This window comes from Heloderma suspectum, chromosome 1, assembly GCF_057233095.1.
Source record: "Heloderma suspectum isolate Gila_16-S chromosome 1, 16-S_ref, whole genome shotgun sequence".
Lineage (NCBI taxonomy): Eukaryota > Metazoa > Chordata > Lepidosauria > Squamata > Helodermatidae > Heloderma > Heloderma suspectum.
This window is the reverse complement of record NC_139458.1, coordinates 387,433,860-387,459,057: the sequence shown is the minus strand read 5'-3', so window position 1 is coordinate 387,459,057 and position 25,198 is coordinate 387,433,860. Positions and strand designations below refer to the sequence as shown.

General features: G+C 46.9%; 2 protein-coding genes across 10 annotated transcripts in view; one reads left to right on the top strand and one right to left on the bottom strand.

Annotated features, from left to right (window-relative positions):
- SLC4A1AP (solute carrier family 4 member 1 adaptor protein) overlaps nucleotides 1-1,060 on the bottom strand; it is a 34,318-nt gene extending 33,258 nt beyond the window's left edge. For all 5 annotated transcript variants that reach the window (XR_014786893.1, XM_084828539.1, XM_084828538.1 and 2 more), the window contains exon 1: nucleotides 458-1,060. Coding sequence is in view for 4 of the 5 variants with exons in the window: in XM_084828539.1 (XP_084684665.1) it covers nucleotides 458-1,048 (591 nt within the window). In the remaining variant the exon portion in view is untranslated. The remainder of the gene's footprint in view (nucleotides 1-457) is intronic.
- Nucleotides 700-24,357, top strand: SUPT7L (SPT7 like, STAGA complex subunit gamma). Of its 5 annotated transcripts, none has more exons than XM_084828546.1 (5): nucleotides 700-978; nucleotides 2,853-3,380; nucleotides 8,396-8,720; nucleotides 10,637-10,874; nucleotides 24,190-24,357. In XM_084828546.1, the coding sequence occupies exons 2-5, from the start codon at nucleotides 2,968-2,970 to the stop codon at nucleotides 24,270-24,272; spliced, it is 1,059 nt and encodes a 352-aa protein (XP_084684672.1). In that variant the 5' UTR covers nucleotides 700-978; nucleotides 2,853-2,967; the 3' UTR covers nucleotides 24,273-24,357. The 5 variants fall into 5 exon arrangements, with proteins under 5 accessions (XP_084684672.1, XP_084684671.1, XP_084684669.1 ...); XM_084828545.1 differs by having other exon boundaries at nucleotides 700-1,177; XM_084828543.1 differs by lacking the exon at nucleotides 24,190-24,357 and adding an exon at nucleotides 16,781-17,765.
- The last annotated feature ends 841 nt before the right edge of the window (nucleotides 24,358-25,198 follow it).

Genomic DNA, 25,198 nt, shown 5'->3' with positions numbered 1-25,198 from the left:
GCACAAGCAATGCAATGAACACATTTCATCTGACAGGCAGTACTTGCGTTAAGAAAAGATACGATGTGGAAGGAAGCCAAATGTAATGTAATTTAAAGGAAAATATGCACTTTCCCCATATATGTTGGACATAAGAACTGCAAGAGCCACAATTAAGCATCACTTGTAGAATTAAAGAAGCTTGTGCGTGAATTAAATCTAGAACTTGAGACCAGCCAAATTCAAACAAGGTGTATTTAAGAGATCGTTAGTGCAGCCCTCAAGATGCTTACTGGGGCGTGAATTCAACTGAACACAGCGGGACATACTTCCGAGTAAACATGGATAGGGCACTACTGTGAAAGTCCCCTTGGACAGCACCGGCATCATGGCTTGCGTGGTGTACTTGCACACCATTAGAGTCCAAGGGATGCGTGGCTGCCAGATTATCGCCCCCTCCACAGAGTCCGTCTCTCACCTGTAAGACGAAGAGGCGGCTGCTGCCCCCGAAGCGCAAGACGTGGCCTACCCGAACCCGACAATAGCTACGAGGGGGGACGCGCGCTTTGTTGAGGAAGGTGCCGTGCGCGCTGTCGAGGTCGTAGACGTAGAGGCCGGGCTCGGGGCCCTCCTCCTCGCTGTCCTTCTCTGCCTCCGTCGCCTGGGCCTGCTCCCCATCCCCTGCGGGCCGCGGGCGGCGCTGGAGGACGGCGTGGTGCCGCGACACACACGGGTGAGCCAGCGAGATGTCGCAGTCCGGCGCGCGGCCCACCATGAGCCAGCTCCGGCCGCCCAGGCTGACGCTGTCCTGCACCGCGCCGCCTTTCACCAACTCCAGGCTGTAGCCGGGGGGGGCCTCCTCTGCGGGGCAGCCTCCCCACGGCGGCTCCTGATACTCCGGCAGCACGGGCGGGCAGGGGCCCGGGGCAGGGCCTCGCGGGACCTTCGGAGCCGCCGTCATCGCCGCCTCGACTTCTTTCCCCCGACTTAGCGCAGCAGGCAAGCGAAGCGGCAGAGACGGCTTCTTAAAATCCTCCGTCATGTCGGGGTCCTCCACAGGCTCCGCCATCTTAGCACGTCCGGCTTCCCAGCTGGGCCCCCCCCCCCCGGAAACCACCACCTCCGGTACTCTGGTTCCGGGCAGCGCGTCACCGCCTTGGAGGGCTCGGCCTTATTCTCCCTCAGGCCCCAGCAAAGGGTACGCGGGTGGCGGGGGCGAGGAAGGCCCCTTTTATATTTCCAGCGAGGGAAAGCGGGTGGCGGAGCGCCGCTCGCGAAGCGTCCCGACCGAAGGCCTCCTGGGGAGAACGCGGGGTGCGCGCGCGCGGAAGTAGCCGTTGGCTCGCGTGAGGGACCGCTGAGCTCGGGGGTTTGCGGGAGGCCCCGCTCTCGCGCCCCTTTCTCGAGCGCCGCGGGGCGGGGAAGCCTCTCCGGCCGGTAAGGGCGCACGCGCACCATGGCAGCTTCCCTTACTGCTGCCGCCACGGCGCGGATGGCTTCGCTTCGCGCATATCGCGTGAAGCGCCAGCGCGCTGACAGCCCGATTTAGGGTGCAATCCTGCCCATGTTTAGACAGGAAAAAAAGATCCACAACTCCCAGCATGCTGCCTAGGGAATGCTGGGAGCTGTAGGACTCCCCCCGCCCCCCCCGTCTAAACGCGCATAGGATCAGGTGAGGCTCGTGCCTCCCATTTTGGTGGGGCTGTGAATCCATTCTGCGTTTCAGTCAGAACCGGCCAGAACTCTAAAGGAGCTATCCAGAGTGCTGAACCTATTTTGGACAGCTCCTTTAGCGTTCTGGCTGGTTCTGACTGAAACCCAGAATGGATGTACAGCCTCACTGCAATTGGAGCCACCAGACTCCACTGCATGGGGTTGCACCCTTAGCTGCATGCTTACTGGTTAGTTTTGGCTACCGTTTGTTCAAAGGAGCAAGGAACTAACTGTGTAGATGATGAGCCTGGCTTGTTAACAGAGTTTTAAAACAGAGGTGGGCAACCTTTTTGGCCCCAAGGTCACATGCAGTGGTGAGTTGGGGGCCACATACATACATGCACACGAGCACACGCATGCATGTACACACATCTCCTCCTGCCCTATCTCACCGCTCAGAGATGGGGAAATTTAAACCCCTCTCCCTGCCCACTGAAATCAGGGGATGGAATCGCTGGGGGTGGGGAGTTTAAATAGCAGTGAGGAAACGGCAATCTCTATGCTGGGAAGGGAACGAGGCTTTAACTTTGTACCCCGTCCTGGCAATACTGACCCAGGTCGCTGTTTCCTTGTTGCTAAAAGCGATTTCTGGATTGGGATTGCCCTCAATATATAGGCAGTGTTTATATGTAAAAAAAGAAAAGAGAATGCCATTCTCACAATACAGGGAACTCTGTGCAGATATGTACTTATTAATTCCCATAAAGTGTGAATCAGTGCTTTAAGTGCCTATGATTATCACATTTGTCTTTGGCTAAAAAAGCACCCTATAGAACGGGGGTGGGCAACATGCGGCCCCCTAATGCGGCCCCTGATGCCATCTGAAATTCAAGGGACCCAAAAATGTAATTTGCCCCCCATTACAAAATGGTGTCTGGAGCTGTTTGCAAAATTAGCTTCCCCGCTGTTTTTGGCACCCATGGGTGTGTGGGTGCAGCCCCTTTGAGGGGGTGTCTGGGGAAAAAATGTTCCCCAGACCTCCTGAAGCTGCCCACTCCTGCTATGGAACAAAAAAATCTTAAATTAGGTGTTCTACAAGCAAATCATCTAAACTTGTATTACATAGTAATCTGTAATAAACCAGTATTACATAGCCTTCAGCAATGAATGAGAACTTTTGATAACACACCTTTGGATTTCTCCCTTGTCTTTCAAACCAGATCAAAAAGCTCATCTCCTTTAGCAAGGAAGCTGCAGAGTCACTACTATTCCCAGGAGAGTCTCTTTGTAATCTGAACATCTGTAGTAGAAAGCAGCCAACCAAACGACTGAAAGATGCTGCGCTACTGGGGTGAGATTCCAGTTTCGATCACTCAGGGCAGCCGCAGCTCCTTTGACTTGCTTCAGCGGGAGTTTCGTACTGTGGAAGTCCAGGATCCCCCCTTACACCAGCCTTCAGCCAACAAGCCCAGGCCCACGACCATGCTGGACATTCCCTCGGAGCCCTGTAGCCTCACCATTCACACCATCCAGCTTATCCAGCACAACAGACGGCTGAGGAGCCTCATTGCCATGGCTCAGACTCAGAACCAGCAGCAAGCAGAGGGCATCAAGATGGAAGAAAGTGAGTCTTTGCCTACTTGCCCTGGCTCCCCACCTCTTCCTGATGATCTGCTTCCTCTGGATAGCAAAATAGCCAAAATACCATTTCAGTTGAGGCACAGTGATCCGGAAAGTGACTTTTACAGGTACATGGGGGGACCCTTTGGGGTTAGCAACCAGGTTATGTTTGGCTTGAGTGTTTATGGCCCAATCCTGGACTACTACTCCTTCCTACAATGCTGGACTAAACCTTTCTCCTACGCTGCTCAGCATTTCAGTTTACTTTCAGCTTTTTAAACAATTCCGTCCTGATAAAGGTGCCCCCTGCTGGGTACTGGTGGATCCTATTTTCTTTAAAAGCAGCACACAGCAGCCTGGCCCTTGCTGCAAGGCTCCTTTCCACACTGCACTACTCATGCCTGTTTGGGGCAAGTATAGCAGTAGGAGTATGATCCATTTGTCCTGATAATTTGGAGAGATCCTCGGTGTTGTGTCTCCATTTTATATGATCCACGTTGATTATTTTCAGTTATTCAGAATGAACTAGCCTTAATTATTTGGTGTACTTGGTGTCAAGGGTTGGGTGAGGTTGGTGACTTGTTTGTGCTCAAGACCCAGCCCATAACTGTGTTCCTACCTAATGCTCTGGGACCTTCAACATGGAGGGGGTTAGTTACACCCTATGCTGTCCTCCTCCATCCCGCCACGGAGCTCCTGGGTAAGCCTTCTCTCTGGCCCTGACTCCCACCCTTTAAAGCCAGTGTGGCCAGTGGCACATGCATTCTGAGGCTCCTCAGCCTCATGTGAAACATCTGGCTTCTGGTGAAGTGAGTGTGCTTTCACATCACCAGGGCAATGTGGCAGTCATCGTTGACTTACCAGCTGAGCTGTGCCTTTCCCACCCAGGCTGTAACTCCTGTTGCGACTGGTGGCACATTGACTAGACGAGGAATCACACTGGCACAGCTGACAAAGGTGCTCTTGTGCCTTCAGGAGATTTTTTTTCCCATTGAGACAAGTGTTACTGGGGCTCCAGGCCCAGGTATCAGGCCTGGAGCCCCAGAAGCAGGTGCAAAAGAAAGTTCCTCTTCTGTAAGAAAGGGTTATACAACCTTGGCTACTTACCTTGGATGCTTCAGAGAAGGGGATGCCTCTGCATTCTTTCAAGCCAACAGAGATGGGCTGCATTGGAAAAGACTGTTAGTCTGTCCCAGGAAATAATTTTGCACAGCTCAGATCCATGTTATGTGTGGAGACTATGCTGTGCATTGCCAATATTATCTTTACTGTGGCCCTTTAATCACGATTACAAATAGGATTGCCACCTTGCCACCCAGGGACTCTATGCCAGGGATGGGGAATGTGTGGCCTGCCAGGTATTGCTGGACTGCAACTCCCATCATCCCTAACCATTGGCTTTGGTGGCTAGGGCTGATGGGAGTTGCAGTCCAACACTATCTGGAGGTCCACCTGTCCCCTAGCCCAGCTCTCTGTGGATCTTTGGATCTCCTGTTAAAGCAGGAAGAGGTACAGTTCCTCTAGCCAGCTCCCCCTTCGGTCTTGTCACCTGCTCCCTCCCTCATCTGGTGTGGTGAGGACTTCAGGTGTGCCACATAGCAGGTGAGGGAAGGGGAATGGGTGGCAGGATCAGAGAGTGATCAGGCCAGGGGGACTTTGCCCTGTCTTCTTCTCAACAAGAGATTTAATGGTCTCTGCCTGGTGTTGGGGCTGGTGCCAACAGCAGTGCTAATGGCAAGGCCTGCTCAAATCATCATTAGCAACTTGTGGCTGGGAACTATCAGTTTGATATGAGTCCGACTAGTTAAGGTTCAGCTGACAGCCGCTGCTGTTTTCCACAGGCAGACAAAGGAAGGAAAAATGCAGAGGTATATTCAGGGTTATTGGGAAAGAGCTTGTTACAGCTGAGCCCAAATCAAAAAGAGTGGTGGTAGGGGAACTTGCTTTCTGAATCCTTGGATGTCAACCATCGCTACCATGATCTGTAACTAATTCAATTGTGTCTTTCATTCACTAGCAACATTCCTTATTTTATTTTGAAGGAGATTTCAGTCAACTGATACCATTCTGTTGCACTTCTTTGGTTAGAAAATACTGCTCAGCAGTGTAATGTTTCATAAAATTGAAGCAATTGTGAGATGGCAATTTTTGCTTTCCTCAACCTGCTTCCAACCCACCACTCGTTGTTACACAGGCCTTTCATTTCAGCCCATTATTTTACTTGAGTGAACCTCAACTGTTTTGACACATACCAAATTGGCCCAAATATCTTCACCTTCATGTGCTGGTTAAACAGGAAATGGGCCACAAGATTTTCCTCCTTAAAAACGGGAAAGGCCTTGCCATGTGTTAAAGAAAGTTTCTCAGCACGTCAGCTGGGGGTGTTTTGATGGATAGCAGCCTGTCATTTCAAGTGATCGAAATAGAAAATGAGCCAATTTATAATGTCTGAAACCTCATTAACCCTGAAGGCCACATCTGGTTTACCTGGCTTGACAGATTTGTCACTGTACTCTGTTCTGAGGGATAGTCTCTACATTCCCGAGTCAGGAGGGAACAGAGCGATGGCACTATCCAGTAATGTCCGCAACCGGCCAAAGACCAGCTTGGTGGTAGTGGAGCATATGCTCTCCATGCAAAAGATCCCAGGTTCATTCTCTAACATCTTTTCCAGCATGCAGCTGGAAAAGACTCATGTCTGATGTCCTGGAGAACCTCTGCCAGTCTGTATAGGCCAGCCTTACCCAACTTGATGCCCTCCAGATGTGTTAGACTAAAACCTCCATCATCCCCATGCTGGTATCAAGTTGGGGGAGGCTAGTGTAGATGGTACTGACCCAGATGGAATAATGGTCCAGCTCAGTACAAGGTAGCTTGAAAAAAAGGTGAGTAAGGGGAGACATGACAGAGGTGTACAAAATTATGCATGGTTTGGAGAATGTGGATAGGGAGACACTTTTCTTCTTCTGTCAATATACTGGAATCCCAGGTCATCCCATGAAGCTGACTGGTGGGAGATTCAGGACAGATAAAAGGAAGTACTTCTTTACACAGCACATATTTAAACTATGGAATTCGCTACCACAAGTTGTAGTGATGGCCACCAATTCGGATGGCTTTAAAAGGGGGTTAGACAAATTCCTGGAGGAGAAGGCTATCAATGGCTACTAGTCCTGATGGCTACCTCCAGTATGAGAGGCAGTAAGCCTATGCACGCCAGTTGCTGGGGAGCATGGGTGGGAGGGTGCTGCTGCTGCTGCTTCTGGGTTTCCTGTGGGCATCTGGTCAGCAACTGTATGAACTGAATGCTGGACTAGAATGATGGACCCTTGGTCTGATCCAGTATGGCTCTTCTTATGTTATGTTCTTATGTTAAGGTAGGTTCCTATGTTTCTAGCTATCTGAAATTTCTCTTTTTTATGTTATTGTAACCTTCTGTATAGGGCCGCGGTGGCTTAGTGGTTAAGATGCTGAACTGCAGACCGGAAGGTCGGCAGGTCAGCAGTTCGAGACCCAAGTGCTGCATGACGGAGTGAGCTCCCATCTTCAGTCCCAGCTCCTGCCAACCTAGCAGTTCGAAAGCAAGAAATTGCAAGTAGATAAATAGGTACCGCCTCGGCGGGAAAGGTAACAGCGTTCCGTGCACCTCGGTGTTCAGTCATGCTGGCCACATGACCACGGAAGCGTCTTCGGACAGCGCTGGCTCTTCGGCTTAGAAACGGGGATGAGCACTGCACCCTAGAGTCGGACACGACTGGTTGGGGACACCTTTACCTTTTTAACCTTCTGTATGCTGTAATTTTGCTAATCAAAAACCAGAGATTTGAACTAGAAACTACAGATGTCAGTTGTCTAGAGTCAAATGTTTCATGAAGATTAAAAACAAATACTTAGCTCAACAGCACTGATGAGCACTTTTCCTGCTGGCTATCTGCTTTATCTGAATGCATCTTTAAATAGATATATAGTTATAACCATTCAGAACATTATTTTAGAATTTTGTGTCATTGCTTCGTAATAACAAGTAAGGAACGTTTGTTTGTTTGTAAACAAAGAGACCCTTTTTTGTATTCTATTCCATATCTTGTAGAATGGGTACTTATCCTTATGAATGTCTGTTTTAGAATAGCTTGACAATTTTTTTTTTTGGACAGGTGAAATACCTAAGGGCACACTCCTGTGTATGTTTAGCCAGAAAAAAGTCCTACAACTCCCAGCAGTCCCCAGTAGGACATTTTTCTGTCTTCAACATAGAATTGTGCCCTAAGCTTCTTCTTTTTTTAAAAGCAAATGTACAGTTCTCTGAATGTTCTGGAAGTTGCCTAAGTTTTTTCAGGTAATGAGCTTGCATAGTACATATTTTTCACTTGAATAGACAGATCATGGTTGCCATCCAGCGTCAGCCAGAGATATGCAACTGGATCCTAAGGCTTGCTCTGCCACTCTGCAATTTTTTAGGATGGAGCATATCAGATCCTAAACACTAGGCCACTGATGGATGGATGCACACAGAAATGTTTAAAGTATTAGTTTTTTAATGTCTAAAAATGAGTTTGTTTCCGAAATACTTTGGATTAAGTGGCACAAAGTATTAAGCTTTAGTCTCTTAACCCATGCAAATCCCAACTCCCTTAAAGAGCAGGGTATTTTTACCTAGCTGTAATTAATATGAATGTATTACCTGGAGGGAAAGTTGCAGGAGTTAGCTATGGTATCTCAAAGCACACACTTGACTTTGAACTCTGAAGACAATTGCAACAGCATTCTTTTTGCTATGTAATTTTTACTTCAAAAAAGCTAACTTTGAAGTCAGACCAACCGTTTTGTTCAACGTAGAAACGTTTTTTAAAAAATATGTTTCCTTTGTCTCATGGCAGCTATCTCAAGTTAGCTAGGAAAGGGTGGGCAGAATGTAGATCTCCAGATGTTTTGAACTTCATCTCTCAGCATTCCTGTCCACTGGCCATCCTGGCAGGGTCTTATGGGAGTTGAAGTCCAAAACATCTGGGGATCAAGCTTTGGCCCAGCCCTGAGCTAGGACATTTGGTATGTTCGAAATATTTGTTCCTAGTCACACTGGCAGTCAGTAGTATCTTCCTCCATTTTCACCAAAACTCTTTGTGTGCTATCTGTCTGCTTTCAGAGGCAAAGGAGAGCCGGTAACAGAGTTGAGTTGGACTTCTTGCCGCCAGCTTCTCTACCAGTCCATCGCCACCATTTTGGCTCATGCAGGGTTTGAGTGTGCCAATGAGAGCGTCTTAGAGACTCTTACGGACATTGCTCATGAGTACTGCCTGAAGTTCACCAAGCTTCTGCGTTTTGCTGTGGACCGAGAAGCCCGGCTTGGGCAGACCCCTTTCCCAGATGTAATGGAACAGGTTTTCCATGAAGTGGGCATTGGCAGTGTGCTGTCTCTGCAGAAGTTCTGGCAATACCGGATTAAAGATTATCACAGCTATATGCTACAGGTGAGAGGAGACGGAAGTAGTGTGCTCAAGGCAAGGCAAGTGAGCTAATTCCCATGATTCTCTTTGTACATGCAACCTTGATATGTATATTCTTGATGTGTAGTGAACTTCTCTACCTGGGGCTTCTTAATTTAGTTGTTATATCAGAACTTGACATTTTTAATTGTTTTTCGTTGTTTTAAATTGTTTTCACTCTTTGTACGTTTTCGCCCCTGCTGTAAGACACCTTGAGTCTTATTATCATCATCATCATCAATAATAATAACAACAACGTTCATTGCTTAGGTGAACTTGGAGGTGGGTACTTTCCATATTTGAGAGAATTGTTCTTCATTGGGAAAACATGCCAAGCAGGCAGGTGCTCTTTTCATGTCAAATGGGACTTCCTTACAGATTGCACTGTACCTTCTTGTGGAATTTTCTGGTGTTAGGGGTTCTTTCTGGGACTGCTGATGGTAATGGGGATTTCTTCCATCAGCATAGTTAAGGGAAAATATCAGCTGCTTCCTATGTTGCCTCAGGGTTGTGGTAGCCACTGCAATATTGTGCCTTCCCACACTGCTCCTTCCCACTGTAAGAACCTTGAGGTCACATGAGAAGAGTCAGCTATGTGGCTGCTTACCATGCTGGTGCTAGTGACCTCTCCCATGTGACCTTGGCATTGTTATATTACTGGAGTTGTATGGAAATTGCCATCCTGCAGAGGCTCTCACACTGCTGAGACAACCACAGGACCAATCCTACGACATTTGGCTTGGATCCGAGACGTGATTCCTGCAATAGGATTCTAAGGTGTTGTATGAATGGTGCTGATAGCAGAACCTTATGGTAACAATTATGAAAAAAAATAAAATCTAGGTCCAGAACAGGTTGATTATTTTATATGAGTGTTAGGAAATTGATCCTATCATCTCCATTCATTTACTCTGTTCCTGCTCGTGGACATTCAAGTGCTTCCACATCCTTGCTTTTCCACAATTCCCATTAATTTCAGTGGAATTGGTACAGGAAAAGTTCTTGGTGGGTTTTGCCTTTGGAGCTGTAGTCTGTATCCCAGGGGTGGGCAAACTGTGACCCTTCCAATGTTTTGGCCTATAACTTTGGCTATGCTAGCTAGGGCTGATGGGAGCTGCAGGCCAAAATATCTGGACAAGTTACCCAACCCTGCTTTATCCTATTGAGAAAATGTCAATTTTAATAAGTAACTGGACTAATTTTGATCTTTAACTTGTCCTATCAGTAAAGTCCCAGGGAAAGTAACAGATATATTTTAGAACTAGCGGAATGCTCAGCAATGGCTTGGTAGAACCCATCTGGTAGGGATCACATGCACAGAGATATATTGCCTCCCTTCTCTGTAAGACCCAAGCAAGTCAGGCATTGAGGGAGGCAATGACTGAGCCCTGCTGGAGGAAAGATGATGCCTTCTCTCCACGATACAGCTCAGGTTCCATCTTCTGTCATAGAAAGATTGCCTTGGTGGGGGTGAGTTAGGCATGAAGACAGTGACTTGGTTTGCATGATCACTGCAGCCCACCATGGCTTATTAGCCATGTTGGGTTGTGGTGCCCATGGGTGTGAGGTTGGTGATCCAAGCACCGGCCACCTAGATTTCTGGCTACATTTGAACCCTGGGAAGGTGGATTGTTGGGGTGGTTGATGAGTCCCCAGAATCATGGGCTGTTTTAGGGTTGCGGGTGGCTTGTCAACCACCCCAACAACCCACCTTCGCCAGGTTCGCACATAGTGAGAAGCTATGGTGCACCCCCAAATATTCAAAATGGCCATCAGCATGACAAGAAGCCTGATGGAGAAATTCACCCACAGTGGCTTCTCATTACATGCAAACCCGGCCAAAGGATACATCTCACGTTTCTGTTGCTCCTTTTTTTCTCTGCCAAATGGGCTACTGACAGGTCAGCAAGCAGCTCTCTGAAGAGTATGAAAAGCTTGTCAACCCTGAAAAGGCAGCAGAAGACACAAAACCTGTGAAGATCAAGGAGGAGCCAGTCAGTGACATTACATTTCCCATGAGCGAGGAGCTGGAAGGGGATCTAGCTTCGGGGGACCAGTCTTTGCCTGTGGGAGTGCTTGGAGCTCAGAGTGAGCGTTTTTCAGCTAACCTGGAACCCGAAGCGTCTCCACAGACTTCAGGTACATGTTATCCATGTGTGGTTGGCACTTGAGTTATAGAAGAAGAAGAAAACCCCCACATGAGTATAGGAGTAGGATTGCTCATTATTTCAAAACTGAAAATGGTCCATGTCATGGCTCATTTGTTCCAAGTTAAAGATAGTGCCTGTGCAACTGGGCTGCTAGAAGAAGATGGGAGGTTCTTGGATATTACTTTAGTAGTTCTTCCATTGGTCACATTTTCAGTTGCCTGTTGAGCCCTTGGATTTTTTAAAATGGGGTGCTGGCTAGAGGATAGCGTCAGCAGCAACTCCTCTAACTGAAATAGCTAGAAGGATTGCTGCTGTGATCAAGGAATTTGCTGATGGCAAGTTATGTGAACTGGCGCCTACCCCTCTAAATTCAATCTTCCATTTAAAATATAGTACGTTTCTTGTTGTCGTGAAAATTAAACTTGAAAATTGGATGTTAATTCATTTTAAAGGCTAAACAAATAAAAGGCAGTAGTCGTTATAACTTTTTGCTTCCCAGGATTGTGAAACCTACTTTATTTTCAATATGTGACTTGGTTGGGTTCCCCCCCCCCCCCACTTCATATGCACTTACTGGTTGCAGATTAACATTATTTCAAAATAAATTCAACATGTCCACTAGCTGTATCTGTAATACGCAGTTTATGTTAAATGTCACCCATAGTCTTGCAGTGTTCTGTAAAACAAAGGTCTTGTAAAGATAGATGGGAGGAACTGGATAGCCTGGGGAAGAGAAGACTGAGGGGGAGCACTCTTCAAATACCTGAAAGACTGTCACAGAGAACTGAGCAAAGACTTGTTCTCTCTGTCTCAGAGGCCAGGATTGGATCTAATGGGTTTAAGTTATAGGAGAGAAAACTTTGGTTAAACATGAGGAGAAACTTCCTAATGGTGGGAGCAGTTTGATAATGGAACCAATTTTCTGTGGTGGGGACTCTCCCTTGCTGGAGGTCTTTAACTAGAGGATGGGCAGTCATCTGTTGGGGTTGCTCTAGCTTTGGATTTCTTGCATTGAGCAGAGGTTGGACTAGATGGGCTCCAACGCCCTTTCCAACTCTGTGACCTGGTTTGCACGTCACGGTAAGCCACCATGCGTTAATTCACCTGCAGGGCTCCAAGATGTCTGCCAGCCACCATTCTGAATATACAAGCCACAACGGCATGGGGGTGGGGCTGTGGTTTGTTGTATCGTGTGAATCCGGGTGTCGTGGGTTATTTGAATGTTAAACATGGGTTGTTCTAGGGTAATATGAGGATTGTTTAACCCTCAAATATCCCATGATGCATGGGTTTGCATGACACAACAAATCATGGTGCTCACACCATGGCTTGAATATTTTAAATGGTGGCTGACGTATGTCTAGGAATCCCCCGAGTGAATTAACCCATGGTGGCTCATTGTGACGTGCAAACTGGCACTGTGATTCTATGTATGGGAGTTGCGAAGAGCTTTTGAAAGCAACATGCTTCAGATTTCTGGAAAGTGAAGATTTCTATTTACTTTTAGAGAATTGGTTAAAGAACAAAGCTGATGGGAAAATGGATGAGCCAAGCGAAGGTTCTTACTGGAACCTATGTACTTGATTGCATTCATAAGAACCTATATGCTTGGCAGTCTGAAGCAGAGAGCTCAAGGATGAAAACACTGAAATGGTACACTTCCCACTTTCAAACATTCTCCCTCCAGACTGAGACATAATAGTGAGTGTAGGTGGAGGCTTTATTGGTATACAAATTTCCATCTCTTTGTCAAATCTTTCAGCCACTAAGGCTTTCAAACTTACCACTTTCATAATCTTCATTTCCTGGAGAAAGTTTCTTAAAAAAAAAAAAAAACCTCTTGACCCCAAGGGGCATTATTCTGTGTCCACCCCCCAATTTGCTGAACTCCATTGTTCCGTGCAGGAATAAGTGTTTTACTTAGAAGACCAGGTTTTTTTAATTATTAAAAAAAAATTAAGTTCTCTTCTACTTCTCTTAATCTTAGCTGCCTGTAGAATGAAAGAGTCTAGATTTCAGTCTATTTAACTTTTTAAAGAATAAAAAGTCTAGGCTTTTGAAAACACAAATCTGTTTGATGTTCTGCCAGGGCTCATTGCTTTTTTACAATGCTTCTGAAATGTGAAATGCTCTTATTCTGGGGGACAGGATGCAGCTAGGTCTTTGGAGGATTTGAGTGATTCATCTGAAAAGCTCGATATGAGTGTTTTGCTGCTTGAGAGTGAGAGGTTAACAAGGTAGCAGTATATTAAATGCCCTGTGATGGTCTGATTGTGGAGTAATATTTATTTATTTATTTAAAGTATTTTTATCACACTCCTCAACCGAAAAGACTCCTGGAGTGGGTTACATATAATCAGAAAAATGAGGGAGTCCCTGCCTGCAGGCTTACAATCTAAGAACTGTAAGCTGCCACCAACACCAGGCCTTCCCTACGGACCTCTGCCTGGCAGACCGCCAGTCCCTGCAGGATCAGGCCCCAGGTACTGAGCCAGCTGCTGCTTCCACCTGCCCCTTCCTGGAGGGGCTACATAAGCTGGCTGGCTGAGGTGGCCTGGGAGAACCTAGGCCTGCAGGAAAAGTTGTCACCACCTGGGAAGAGGCGTGCCTGCTGCTGTGCCACCGCCACCACCACCACCACTACTATCACTACTGTGGACTCCTGCCTGGCAGTATTTTAAAGGAGATTTTTTCACTGGTTTTTTTTTTTTTCAATTTTGGGGGGATTCTGTTGTGTTTTAGGGGTGGGTAGCCTGCCTGATAGGCGGGAGCAAGGGGGTATGTATCCATCTGACAGAGGCAATGGGGGGAGTGCTGGGGGCCAGACTATACCGAGGCTGGGTGGCAGGTGCTGGCGGGGCGTGAGGGACAGGCCATGCCAAGTAAGGGGAACAAGGGAATGATGTGTAATATCTGTCCCTTGTTCCGGGCCTGCCCAGAACCAAAGGATAGCTGGGGGAGGCGTGATTCCATCTTCTGGCCTTCATTTGCTGCTCTGCAGTGCCAGGTCTGTTACCCAGAAAACCTCCCTCATCCATGACATGATCCTGGATGAGGGTGCAGACCTGACATTTAGTATGGAGACCTGGCTGGTTGAGGCCACTGCTCCAACTCTTGCGGCCATGTGTCCAGCTGGATTTTCGTACACACAGCAGCCGAGGGCTGGGGATCGTGGAGGGGGGGTGGCTGTTATCTACTGAGAGTCCTTGGTCTTCACCAGTCCCTCTCTCCAGGAGACCAAGGTTGCTGAGTGCATGTACTGGAGGTTGGGCTCAAGGGGCAGTCTGGGGATTCTGCTTGTGTACCATCCACCCCACTGCATGACTGACTCCCTGGCCGAGGTGTTTGAGGTTGTCTCTGATGTGTGTGTGCAGTCCCCTAACTTACTGGTGTTGGGGGACTTCAATGTACATTCAGAGGCTGTCCTCATGGGGGCACCTCGGGACTTTATGGAGACCATGGCTTCCTGGGAGCTGCACCCTATTCTAACTGGGCCCACCCATGTAGATGGTCATGTGCTAGACCTTGTGTTTGTTTCTGGAGAAGTGGGGAGTGATCTGGAAGTCGGGGGTATATCCACCACCCCCTTGTCACTATCTGGTGACGTTGGACTTCTCGGTTCCACAACCCCTTCGCAGGGGTGGAGGACTCATTAAAATGGTTCGCCCCAGGCGTCTTATGGATCCGAATGGATTCCTGAACGCACTTGGGGATTCTCTGGAGCACGCCAACGGCCACTCGGTCGAGACCCTGGTGGGTGGGTGGAATGCCACAATTACTGGGGCATTAGATCGGGTGGCTCTGAAATGCCCTCACCCCCTGAACAGGGCTTGGGCTGCACCATGGTTCAATCCGCAGTTACGAGCTCTGAAACAGGAGGTGAGATGGCTAGAGCGCCAGTGGCGGAAGTCTCACTCCAAAGGTGATCAGACACGGGCTAGAGCTGTATCTTCAGCCTATCATGTGGTGGTGAAGGCAGCAAAAAAGGAATATTATGCTGCCTCTATCGCGTCTGCAGAGTGCTGTCCCAGGAGGCTGTTCCAAGTGGTCCAGAGCCTGGTCAGTCCAGGGGCTCCGGAACCGCTGGAGCATTCTAAGGCCTCCTGTGAGGCCTTGGCAAGGCACTTTGCAGATAAAATTGATCAGATTAGGAGTGTTATTCCGTGCGCTGTGGATACAGTTAGTGAGCAAGAGGCGGTCTGTGGCAAACCGGTTTTGTGGGATCGGTTCTAGCTTCTTCCTTCTGATGAAGTGGACAAGGTGCTTTCATCTGTAAGGCCGACCATGTGCTTACTTGATCCTTGCCCATCTTGGCTCATTATGGGCTGCAGAGAGAGATTGGGTGAGGGGATCCGGGCAGTAGTGAACGCCACCCTTGGGGAGGGAGTGATGCCATCAGCCCTCAAGGACGCAGTGATAAGACCACTCTTAAAGAAGCTCTCCTTGGATCCCCAAATTCTGAACAACTTGCTCAGTCTTTAATCTGCCATTTTTGGGCAAGGTGATTGAGCGGGTGGTGGCGATGCAGTTGAAGGCACACTTGGAAGAAGCCGATTATCTAGATCCATTTCAGTCAGGCTTCAGGCCTGGGCATGGGACAGAAACGGCCTTGGTCGCCTTGGTGGATGATATGAGGAGGGCTCTGGATAGGAACGAATGCTCCTTCCTTGTTCTCCTCGACCTCTCAGCAGCTTTTGATACCATTGACCACAGTATCCTCCTGGACCGCCTGGAGGGGTTGGGCATTGGAGACACCGTATTGCGGTGGTTCCGTTCCATCCTCTCCGGCAAGTACCAGAGGGTAGCACTGGGAGAGGAGGATCACGAGAGGAGGAACAAGATCGGCCTTGGATGGCCTTCTCTCTGTCCCATCAGCCAGGACAGCTAGGCTGGTGAGGACGAGGGAGAGGCCCTTCTCTGTGGTGGCCCCCACTCTTTGGAACTCCCTCCTTAGGGAACTCTGCCATGCCCCCTCTTTAATGAGCTTCCGCCATGCATTAAAAACATGGTTGTTCAGGCAGGCATTTGGGGTGGGTTAGGGTATTTTTTATGATGTTTTTAATGTAGAATTTTATTGTTTTAACTGTTTTGTTGTTATACATCGCCCAGAGTGGCTGGGTGACCAGCCAGATGGGCGATTAATAAATTTAATAAATGAATGAATGAATGAATGAATGAATAAATAAGAAGACAAGACACACAAAGAAAAAAGAATGGGGAGAGAAGAGGGGAAAAAGTCTTTCAGCAGGACTGGTGGAATAGCCCTGCTTCTCTTTCATCTTCCTCAGTACGGCCTGCTGGAATGGCTCAATTCCATATCAAGGCAGGAATGTGACTGTTTTCATTCTATGCAGGCATTCTGTTATTCCTTAATCATCTTTGTTTTAATCACAAAGGCCTTTATGGGCTGGCAACCAGGTTGCTGGAGAGTGTCCCTGCTCCGCATCTAGTGGGTAGTTCTGTACAGTGTATTAAAGCTAACCAGAAAGAAGGCAAATGTCTTTAGACCATAACATGGCTATTAAAGGGCTGCCCTTTTGTTCCGTTTCCCCATCTTCAATATTAGCAACCCAACCTCTGCTAAGTACATTCCTTCATGATGGCATGCTCTTCTCGTCTTTGCGGTGTTTGTTCGCCCTCTCTTCAGGATTCATGGAAACTCTTACAATATTCCATATGAAGTCAGACTATATGGGAGATGCTCATAATGTTTGTATGTATATGCTAGTCCTCTGTTACATAACTTTTCTTTATCCCTTAACATGTTCTTTATTAGCTAGTCCACCAGTACCGTTGCTTTCCCTCCCATATTTATGGCCTTTTCACATATTTTACTAACGGATTAGAAACCTTTCTCTCTCTTTCTCTTTCTCTCTCACTCCCCCACCCCCTCAGGTGGTGAGGTGAATACTTCCCCTCTCTGGAACTTGGCGCCAGTGAAAATGGAGCCACAAGAAAGTGAGGAGGGCAATGTTCATGGGCACCATGGCGTCCTGGGTGGCGATGTGTTTGAGGAGCCCATGTCAGGCATGAGTGAAGGTGGCATGCCGCAGAGCACGAATGGCTCTGAGAGCAGTTATGGTTCCAATTCTCCTGACAGCCTGATGGGATCTTCACCAGTCTTCAACCAACGCAGCAAGAAGAAGATGAAGAAGATCTGAATTCTAGCCTGTGGGTGACACTATGAACTGATTCAGCAAAGAACCTGGAGCCACATAGGACTTTGATCAAGAGGACAAGAGTTGGTGGAGATGCCATTTTGGATTCTTCATGCATTGCTTTGTCTTCACTGTGCTTGACCCTGCCTGCCTGCCTGCCCTCCCTACTTTGCTCAGTGGGTATCATGGGATAGTTTGGCAGAAGGAGAATGTTGGATGACTGTTGCTGAGAAAAGGGTAGTTGCTCTTTCATAAAGCCAACTGTGGCTGTAAAATAATGTTTCATTCCACTGGGATTCCAAAAAGAAATGTATGACTCAGCTAGATTTCCAGCTAGTTAGACATTTATTCTTCCTAACAACTTGAAGCAACTTGCACAAACTTTAGTATAAGTTGAATAATGACAGTAATAGTTCTATCATTCTGCAACAAATGGTTGATAGAATCTTTAACTTGAATCAATGCAATTTGCTTTTTTAACACTGAAAATTTGGAAGGGACATGAGTCCAGTATGGAAACTATAATCTGCAATAGAACTGAAATGGAATTTATAGATTCTATGTTTCTACTACCCTAAATGTATATTTTGGAAGAAAAAGCTCCTGCTGCAGTATTTCTGTTTGCCTATACAAAGTTACTGTTAGTATTTTTTGATTAATAATCATGGTTTGTTTTCATTGTGCTGAAGTCAGATAAATAAAACTCCATATACACCAGCCTATATATACTCTTTTCTTAAAAAAAAACAACACCTATCCATACCAAGATAATTTAAATTCTGCCCCAAGAAATGCTGAATTCTGTGACCTTTATTAACTATGTAAATTAAGAGTTTTGCCATGCTGGATCAGACCAAGGGTCCATTAGTCCAGCGTTCTGTTCACACAGTGGCCAACCAGCTGTCGACTGGGATTCCACAGGCAGGACACGAGTGCAACAGCACCCTCCAGCCCATGTTCCTCAGCAACTGGTGTAGATAGGCTTATTGCCTCTGATACTGGAGGTAACATATAGCCATCAGGACTAGTAGCCATTGATAGCGTTCTCCTCCAGGAATTTGTCTAACCCCCTTTTAAAGCCATCCAAATTGGTGCCATCACCAAGATCCTTTTCTTGGTTGGTCACTGCTAGCTCAGATCCCGTCAGGTTATACATGAAGTTGGGATTTTTTTTTTGCCCCAATGTGCATCACTTTACACTTGCTTACAATGAACTGTATTTGCCATTTAGATGCCCATTCTGCCAGCTTGGAGAGATCCTTTTGGAGCTCCTCACAATCCCTGTTTGTTTTAACCACCCTAAATAATTTGGTGTCATCAGCAAACTTGGCTACTACACTGCTCATTCCTAATTCCAGCTCATTAATGACCAAGTTGAAAAGCACTGGGCCCAATACAGATCCCTGGAGGCCCCCACTATTCACAACCCTCCATTGGGAGAATTTACTATTATTCCTACTCTCCTTTCTGTTCTTTAATCAGTTACTGATCCATAAGAGCACCTTGCCTCTTATTCTCTTTTTTTCTTCTGCTTTTTCCTTCCCAAGTGTGGGTGTGATATATATTTTAAAATATTATTGATGCATTTTTAAAAAATGCGTTGGCTGTGTTTGAGTTCTTTTTTTGGAAATAAGGCAGGATATAAGTTTGTAAAATAAATAAATATTTCTCCCAAACTTTCAAACCGTTTTGCTTTAAATAAAAACGGATTTGAGGGTTCTAAAAAAAATCCTGCATGTAGCAGAGAGCAGCCTTGAAGCTTCTGTATGACTCATCACTTACCCTACTCATGTTTCAATACATGGTAAGTTAAAAACAGACTTGGAAAGAGGTAATCATGGCTCCTAGTTTAATCTTGTTTTTTGTTTTGTTTTTAAGCGGCAAACTCTCCACAAAAACAATGTCCCTGGGATACTGTGAGCCAGAGCTAATATCCTCATTGAATTTTGAAATCTTTGAATAAAAAAGTAATATGTGCTGGGATAGGCAGAATGTAAGTTGCAGGCGTAAGATACACCAGGGGAGGAGGGCACATACACATGTTATGCTGAAGTTATCCTCTCGGTAGTTCCCAGAATTCTTAAACTGCAGCAGATCAAGCTGTTTTTCTCCAAGCAGTTGATGAACTTAGATGTTATTGAATGTAGTTATTCTTAGGGCTGTGCATGGACCCCCTGATCCGACTCGGAGGCCACTTCTGAGGCAGGCCCGATATCCTTCAGGCTGATTTTGGGGGGAGCTGGCCCGCTTCGGCCTACAAAGCTAAAGTGAGATTTGGACATTTGAATCCTGTTTCGTCCTCCCAACAGGCCTCCCAGCCCCCAGCTCCTTACCTGGCCCCTAGGCTTCTTCAGTGAGGGGGGGGGCTGCTGGGGGAGCCACCACCAGGGGAGCCGGTGATGGCGGCGTGGTGGCTGGGCTTCCGAATTGTGCCAAAGTGCACCGAAGTACTTCGGAGCAACTGTCAGGAGCGCCCTAGCTGCCTCTTGCAGTCCCCACCAATAGCCAACTCAGGACACAGACGACGAGGAATTCTTTCCGAGACTTTATTCCTTTATTACTTTATGACTCTTTCAGATACTGATCACTAGCAACAAAGCAAGGAATAGCACGGGGGAAAGATAGCAGAGTAGCCTAAGCTCCAGGTAAGGCAGTTGGTCCCCGTTTGAAGGAGAACCACGGGAAGACTCTGAACTTATGGGCTATGGAGAGGTCCTCCCTCTTTCCCCTGGATCCTCAGGACGTGACCGTTGTTTGCGCGCCAAACGAGCACTATGCCTCCTTTTTGCGCCCTCCATCTGTCGCCCCCCTCCAGCGCTCTCTCACTGCCAGGGTCACTATCTATCCCAGGAATGCTGGCAGGAGGAATCTCTGCCAGCTGCTGTGCTTGTGAGAGATAAGCGAGCTCCTCTCCCACGGATTGCTGTTCCTCCTCAGAATCAGAACTGCTCTGGGGCTCTATGGGCTCAGTTTCCACCCTGACAGCAACCTGATTTGCTTCGAGCCCCCTCCCGCTCGCCTTGGAGGCAGCCCAAAGTGCCCCGCTTCAACTCGGAGGTCAGGCTTTGTGTTGAAGCAGTGCACAGCCCTGGTTATCCGTGAAAACACATTTGTCTTTAAAATAAAACACACCTTTAGTGCAATCCTATCCATGTCTACTCAGAAGTAAGCCCCATTGAGGGATGGGCAACTTGTGGCCCTCCAGATGTTTTGGCCTACAACTTCCATCAGCCCTAGCCAGCATAGCCAATGGTGAGGGATGATGGGAATTGTAGGCCAAAACATCTGGAGGGCCACAAGTTGCCCATCCCTGCTGTACGCATTGGCTGTTTTCAGATGTAAAGCTAAACCATATTTTAGCCCTGAGCTCTTTGTGAGGAAGAGCAGCATAGATAAATCATGAGATGAGCTAGCCTCAGGCTCATGTCATGTGCTCCTCATCCCTGCTCCTCTGGCATGGCTGTTAGGAAGATGCCAAAAGCGTCTGTTTCCATTTTAGATTAATCACAATTTAGTGTGTCATCCAAGCCCTCGCCTCTACATGTGATGGAACCCATAGCTGCTTTAACCCTCCTCCCCCTATCCCAGTGATATTGAGTAGTATTACTGGGATGGGGGTGAGGTTCCCCCCACCCTCCCTTGCAGTGATGCTGCTGAAGATCGCCACAGTGCGGAGGAGGCTTTAACATCCTCCCCCATTGCAGTGATTCTCCAGGGAAAGAATCATGCAGGGATGACTCCATTTATGCCCTTTCTCTTTGGCATCAGGCTCCTGTCAAAGAGCTGCTTGGCAGGAGCCCAGTCCTCCAGGAAAACACAGCCTGTTGGGATGATGCTTCGCACCCCCTCTTTCCCTGTGGCATGAGGCTCTCGCCAGCTGTTTGGCGGGCTGGTGGAAACCTGATGCTACAGGGCTATGTTTGTGGCAGTGGCAGGGCAGAACATTCAGGGGAGAGGGCACTCAGATGGCCATGGAAAGCCACATGTGGTCCATGGCCATATATTGCCCATCCCTGCAATAGCAGGACCACTTCAGGAGATCTTAAATGTGGAGGTGGGGGTGGGCAGTTCACACTGAAGGAGGCATTCCCTGAGGTAATCTGGATCCAAGCCATTTAGGGAGCAATCTTATGGCCACTAGACACTGTCTAGAGGGCCATAGGATATGCTCATTTCCGGGAACCAACCTCAGAGCCCATGCTCCGAGGTCGGTTCCTGGGAAACCGACCTCCTCAGAGGCAGCGCGGAGAAGCCCCGTCCTCCGCACTTGGAAGAGGAGCGCGGAATGACTGAAAAGGGGCAGGGCTGGGGGGCATTCCGGGACAGGGAGAGCGGATCTACGCGAACGACACATCCAATGCGTCGTACAGCAGCTTCCTCTCCCAGTTGGCTCCCCCACTGCTAGACAGCTGAAAATGGCTGTCTAGTGAAAAATAGCATGGCAGGAGAGGCGCGGAGGGAATGATCCCCCCGTGCCTCTCCAAAGCAAGGCAGGAGAGGCACGGGGTGATCATTCCCTCCGACCTTGGAGGCGGCCGCCTATCTAGTTAGGATTGCGCCCTTAGGCTTGAAAAGGTCAGAGCCAGCACTTTAATTGGGCCTGGAAGCAAAGGTACAGCCACTTCGAAGCAGTGAAATATGAGAAGACCAGCTCACGCCTGGGCAAGTGGGCAGCTGCATTCTTCATTGCCTGAAACTTCAGACCATTTTAGTTATATCCCTATATTTGCTTCTTGCTAACTCTGTCAGCCTCCGCACTCCTCCCATCCCTCCACATCTCTTGCTCTCCTAAAATTATGTCCTTTCTCACATGCTCTCCTTCATGTCTAGAACAGCCAGGCCTAAGCCAAATAGTGACATGAAATTTCACATACCTGGAGTATAACACTGTACTGTCCCATGCCGCCACTGCTAGGATAAGACCTGGTTCGCAAGTCACGGTAGAAATTCCTGGGTTGATGAGTGGAGTGCATGAACACTTGTTGTTTCCACTTTTAATTAATGACTTACAAATGCTTCATTAACCCAGGTCTCTGGGTTGTTTATGGGTTAAACAACCCAGAGTTAACTCAACAATCGCCATGAAACAATCTAAGAACAGGTGTTCCTGGGCTTTTAATTAAAGGTGGAAATGACGAGTGCATGGCTCACGGGCTCCACTCATGCCTGCAATTCCTGGGTTAAACAACCCAGGAATTGCTGTCATGTTATGCAAACCAGGTCTAGGCAATTCATTCATGTCATGGTTATTGAATGCTTCCAAGGCTTGCAGTAGACCGAGACTCAAAACATGCCTACTCTTGTCCCCATCTACTTTACAAGCTTAGATTAGTTTTACACTGCCTTAAATATATGTTTTCTTCCAAAGCATCCTGGGAACTATAGTTTTATGAGGTGCTGAGAATTCTTTTAGCCTCTTCACAGTAAGCTCTCTTTTCAGAAATACAATTCCCATAGTTCCCTAGGAAAGGAAAGTTTAAGTCTGAAGTGTAGATAAAATGTATTCCGTTTGCATGCATGTGTGTGTGTGTGTGTGTTTCTCTACCGTACCTACCATTTACACACTTTCAACTAGCCAAACTGAAGTACTTCAGGTTTACATTTAAATACAAAAGAAAACTCAACCTCTATTGATTCCACAATGTAGCTGAAGTGTAAGTGGGAGATGCAATATTGATTCTCTTTTCTAGAGGATTGTTTATGTAGCGAGATTGGAAATGCATCAAGCTAGCATGTGTATAGTTTCAGAATAGCAGTAAAGTAAAATCACCCTCCCTCTCCGCTAAGTGCTGCCTCTGACTTTTGTATGCTTTTGTGTTACTGTTGTGTTTGCACATGGAAGCTTTTAAAGTTCTTGCAATGTTCCATTAATTTCCAATTGACATTTATCATAAGCAATTGTGACATTTTCAAGCCTGATTTAGCAACTCACAGTTTTGGCCTAGGAACCCAAACTAAAGTTTGCTTAGCTCATCATATAGGTGGAAAACGTCACCCGTCATGGATCGGGAAGTGCGGATGGCCTTCATATATATAATCCAAATGACAATACTGTGCATCGACAGCTCTTGCGCTAGAACTACAGCCACAGGCCTTGGAAAGTGTGGCACCTTCAAGCTACCTGTACCACTACAGGGCTATAGAAGCGGTGCCTTTAATAGCCAGTCTGTAGTAAGAGCGCTACTGGATCAGACCAAGGTTCGTTCTGGTGGGCCAGCATCCTGTTTCTCCCAGAGACCAGCCAGATGCTTCTGGGAAGCCCAGCAGGGCACACAAGCAATGCCCTCCTCCAGTTATTGCTCCCCAGAATTGGGATTCAAAGACATACTGCTTCAGAATCTAGTTCAATAGATGCATCGTGACTAGTAGCCATTGCTAGGCATTTCATAAGAACATAAGAAGAGCCCTGCTGGATCAGACCAAAGGTCCATGTAGTCCAGCATTCTGTTCACACAGTGGCCAATCCACTGCCGACCAGGATCCCACAAGCAGGACATGAGTGCAACAGCACCCACCCACCTGTGTTCCCTAGCAACTGGTGCACACAGGCTGACTGCCTCTGGTACTGGAGGAAACACATAGCCATCAGGACTAGTAGCCATTGATAGCCTTCTCCAGGAATTTGTCCAATCCCCTTTTAAAGCCATCCAAATTGGTGTCATCACCACATCTTGTGGTAGCAAATTCAATAGTTTAGCTATGCACTGTGTCAAGAAGTCCTTCCTTTTATCTGTCCTGAATCTCTCACCAATCACCTTCATGGGATGACCCTGGGTTCTAGCATTATGAGAGAGGGAGAAAAATGTCTCCCTATCCATTTTCTCCACATCATGCATAATTTTGTATACCTCTATCATGTCTCCCCTTACTCGCCTTTTTTTCCAAGCTAAACAATACCAACTATTGTAACCTTTCCTCATAGAGGTGTTGCTCCAGCCCTTGATCATTTTACTTGCCCCTTTCTGCACTTTTTCCAGCTCTACAATGTCTTTTTTTTTTTTTAGGTGTGATCAGAACTGTACACAGTATTCTAAGTATGGTTGCACCAGTTTTGTATGGGGGTAGTATGATATTGGCAGTTTTATTTTCAATTCTTTTCCCAATTATGCATAACATTGAGTTTGCTTTTTTTTTTTTTTTTTACAGCGGCTGCACACTGGGTTGACATCTTCATTGAGGTGGCCACCACAATCCCTAGATCTCCTTCTTGGTCGAGCGCCGCTAGCTAAGATTTCTTTTATGAATTTGTCTAATCCTCTTTTAAAGCCATGTAAGCTAACAAGTTCAATGAACTAATTATGTACTGTGTGACTTCCTTTTGACTTTCATGAATCTCCTGCCAATCTGTTTCACTGGAGGTCCTCAAATTCTAGCATTATGAGAGAGAGAGAGAGAGAGAGAGATTTCAATCTCTGTCCACTTTCTTCACACCATGCATTATCTGAGTTACCTCTGTCAGGTTCTCAGGTTATTTGCCTTTTTTCCTAAACTTAAAAGTCCCAAATTTTGTAACCTTTCTTCCTAGGGGAGATTTTGGTTATTTATTTATTTACATGTATAACCCACTTTTCCAGACAATGGTTTCCCAAGACAGCTAACAGCAAACACAATAAACTACAACACAGAACAGTCCTAACAAATATAAAGCAACATATAAAACAAGAAGGTAAAACACAGATCAATAAAACAGCCATTTACAAACAACAGCTGCTGTAGCAGATAGAACATCATTTTTGAAAGGTCAAAGGCCTCTCTAAATAAAGAAGGTCTTTACCTGACACACAGACAGGCAGACAGACTAATTAGATCTTATTCACTCAGCAGGACTGCACTAGGCCTCACATACCCTACTTTCAGATTCTGTCATTGAACTGGTGGCCTCCAACTAATGTGAAATATGGCAAACTTGTCACAACATCATATCTGAAACTAGAGGTATTTATGACTAACTTTCATGTTCACCCACACCGGAGTTTTTCAAACTGTCACAGTGAGCCTCTCTCTTTATTTTAATATCGCATTTTATATTTTAATGATTACTATTTATTGGTGTCACTGAACCGTTGCCTCCCTGTTACATGAGTCACAATCCAGAGCAGAGTTGCATGCACATAAACCCAGCTAGATCCAACAGCACAAGAGGCGACTCTACACA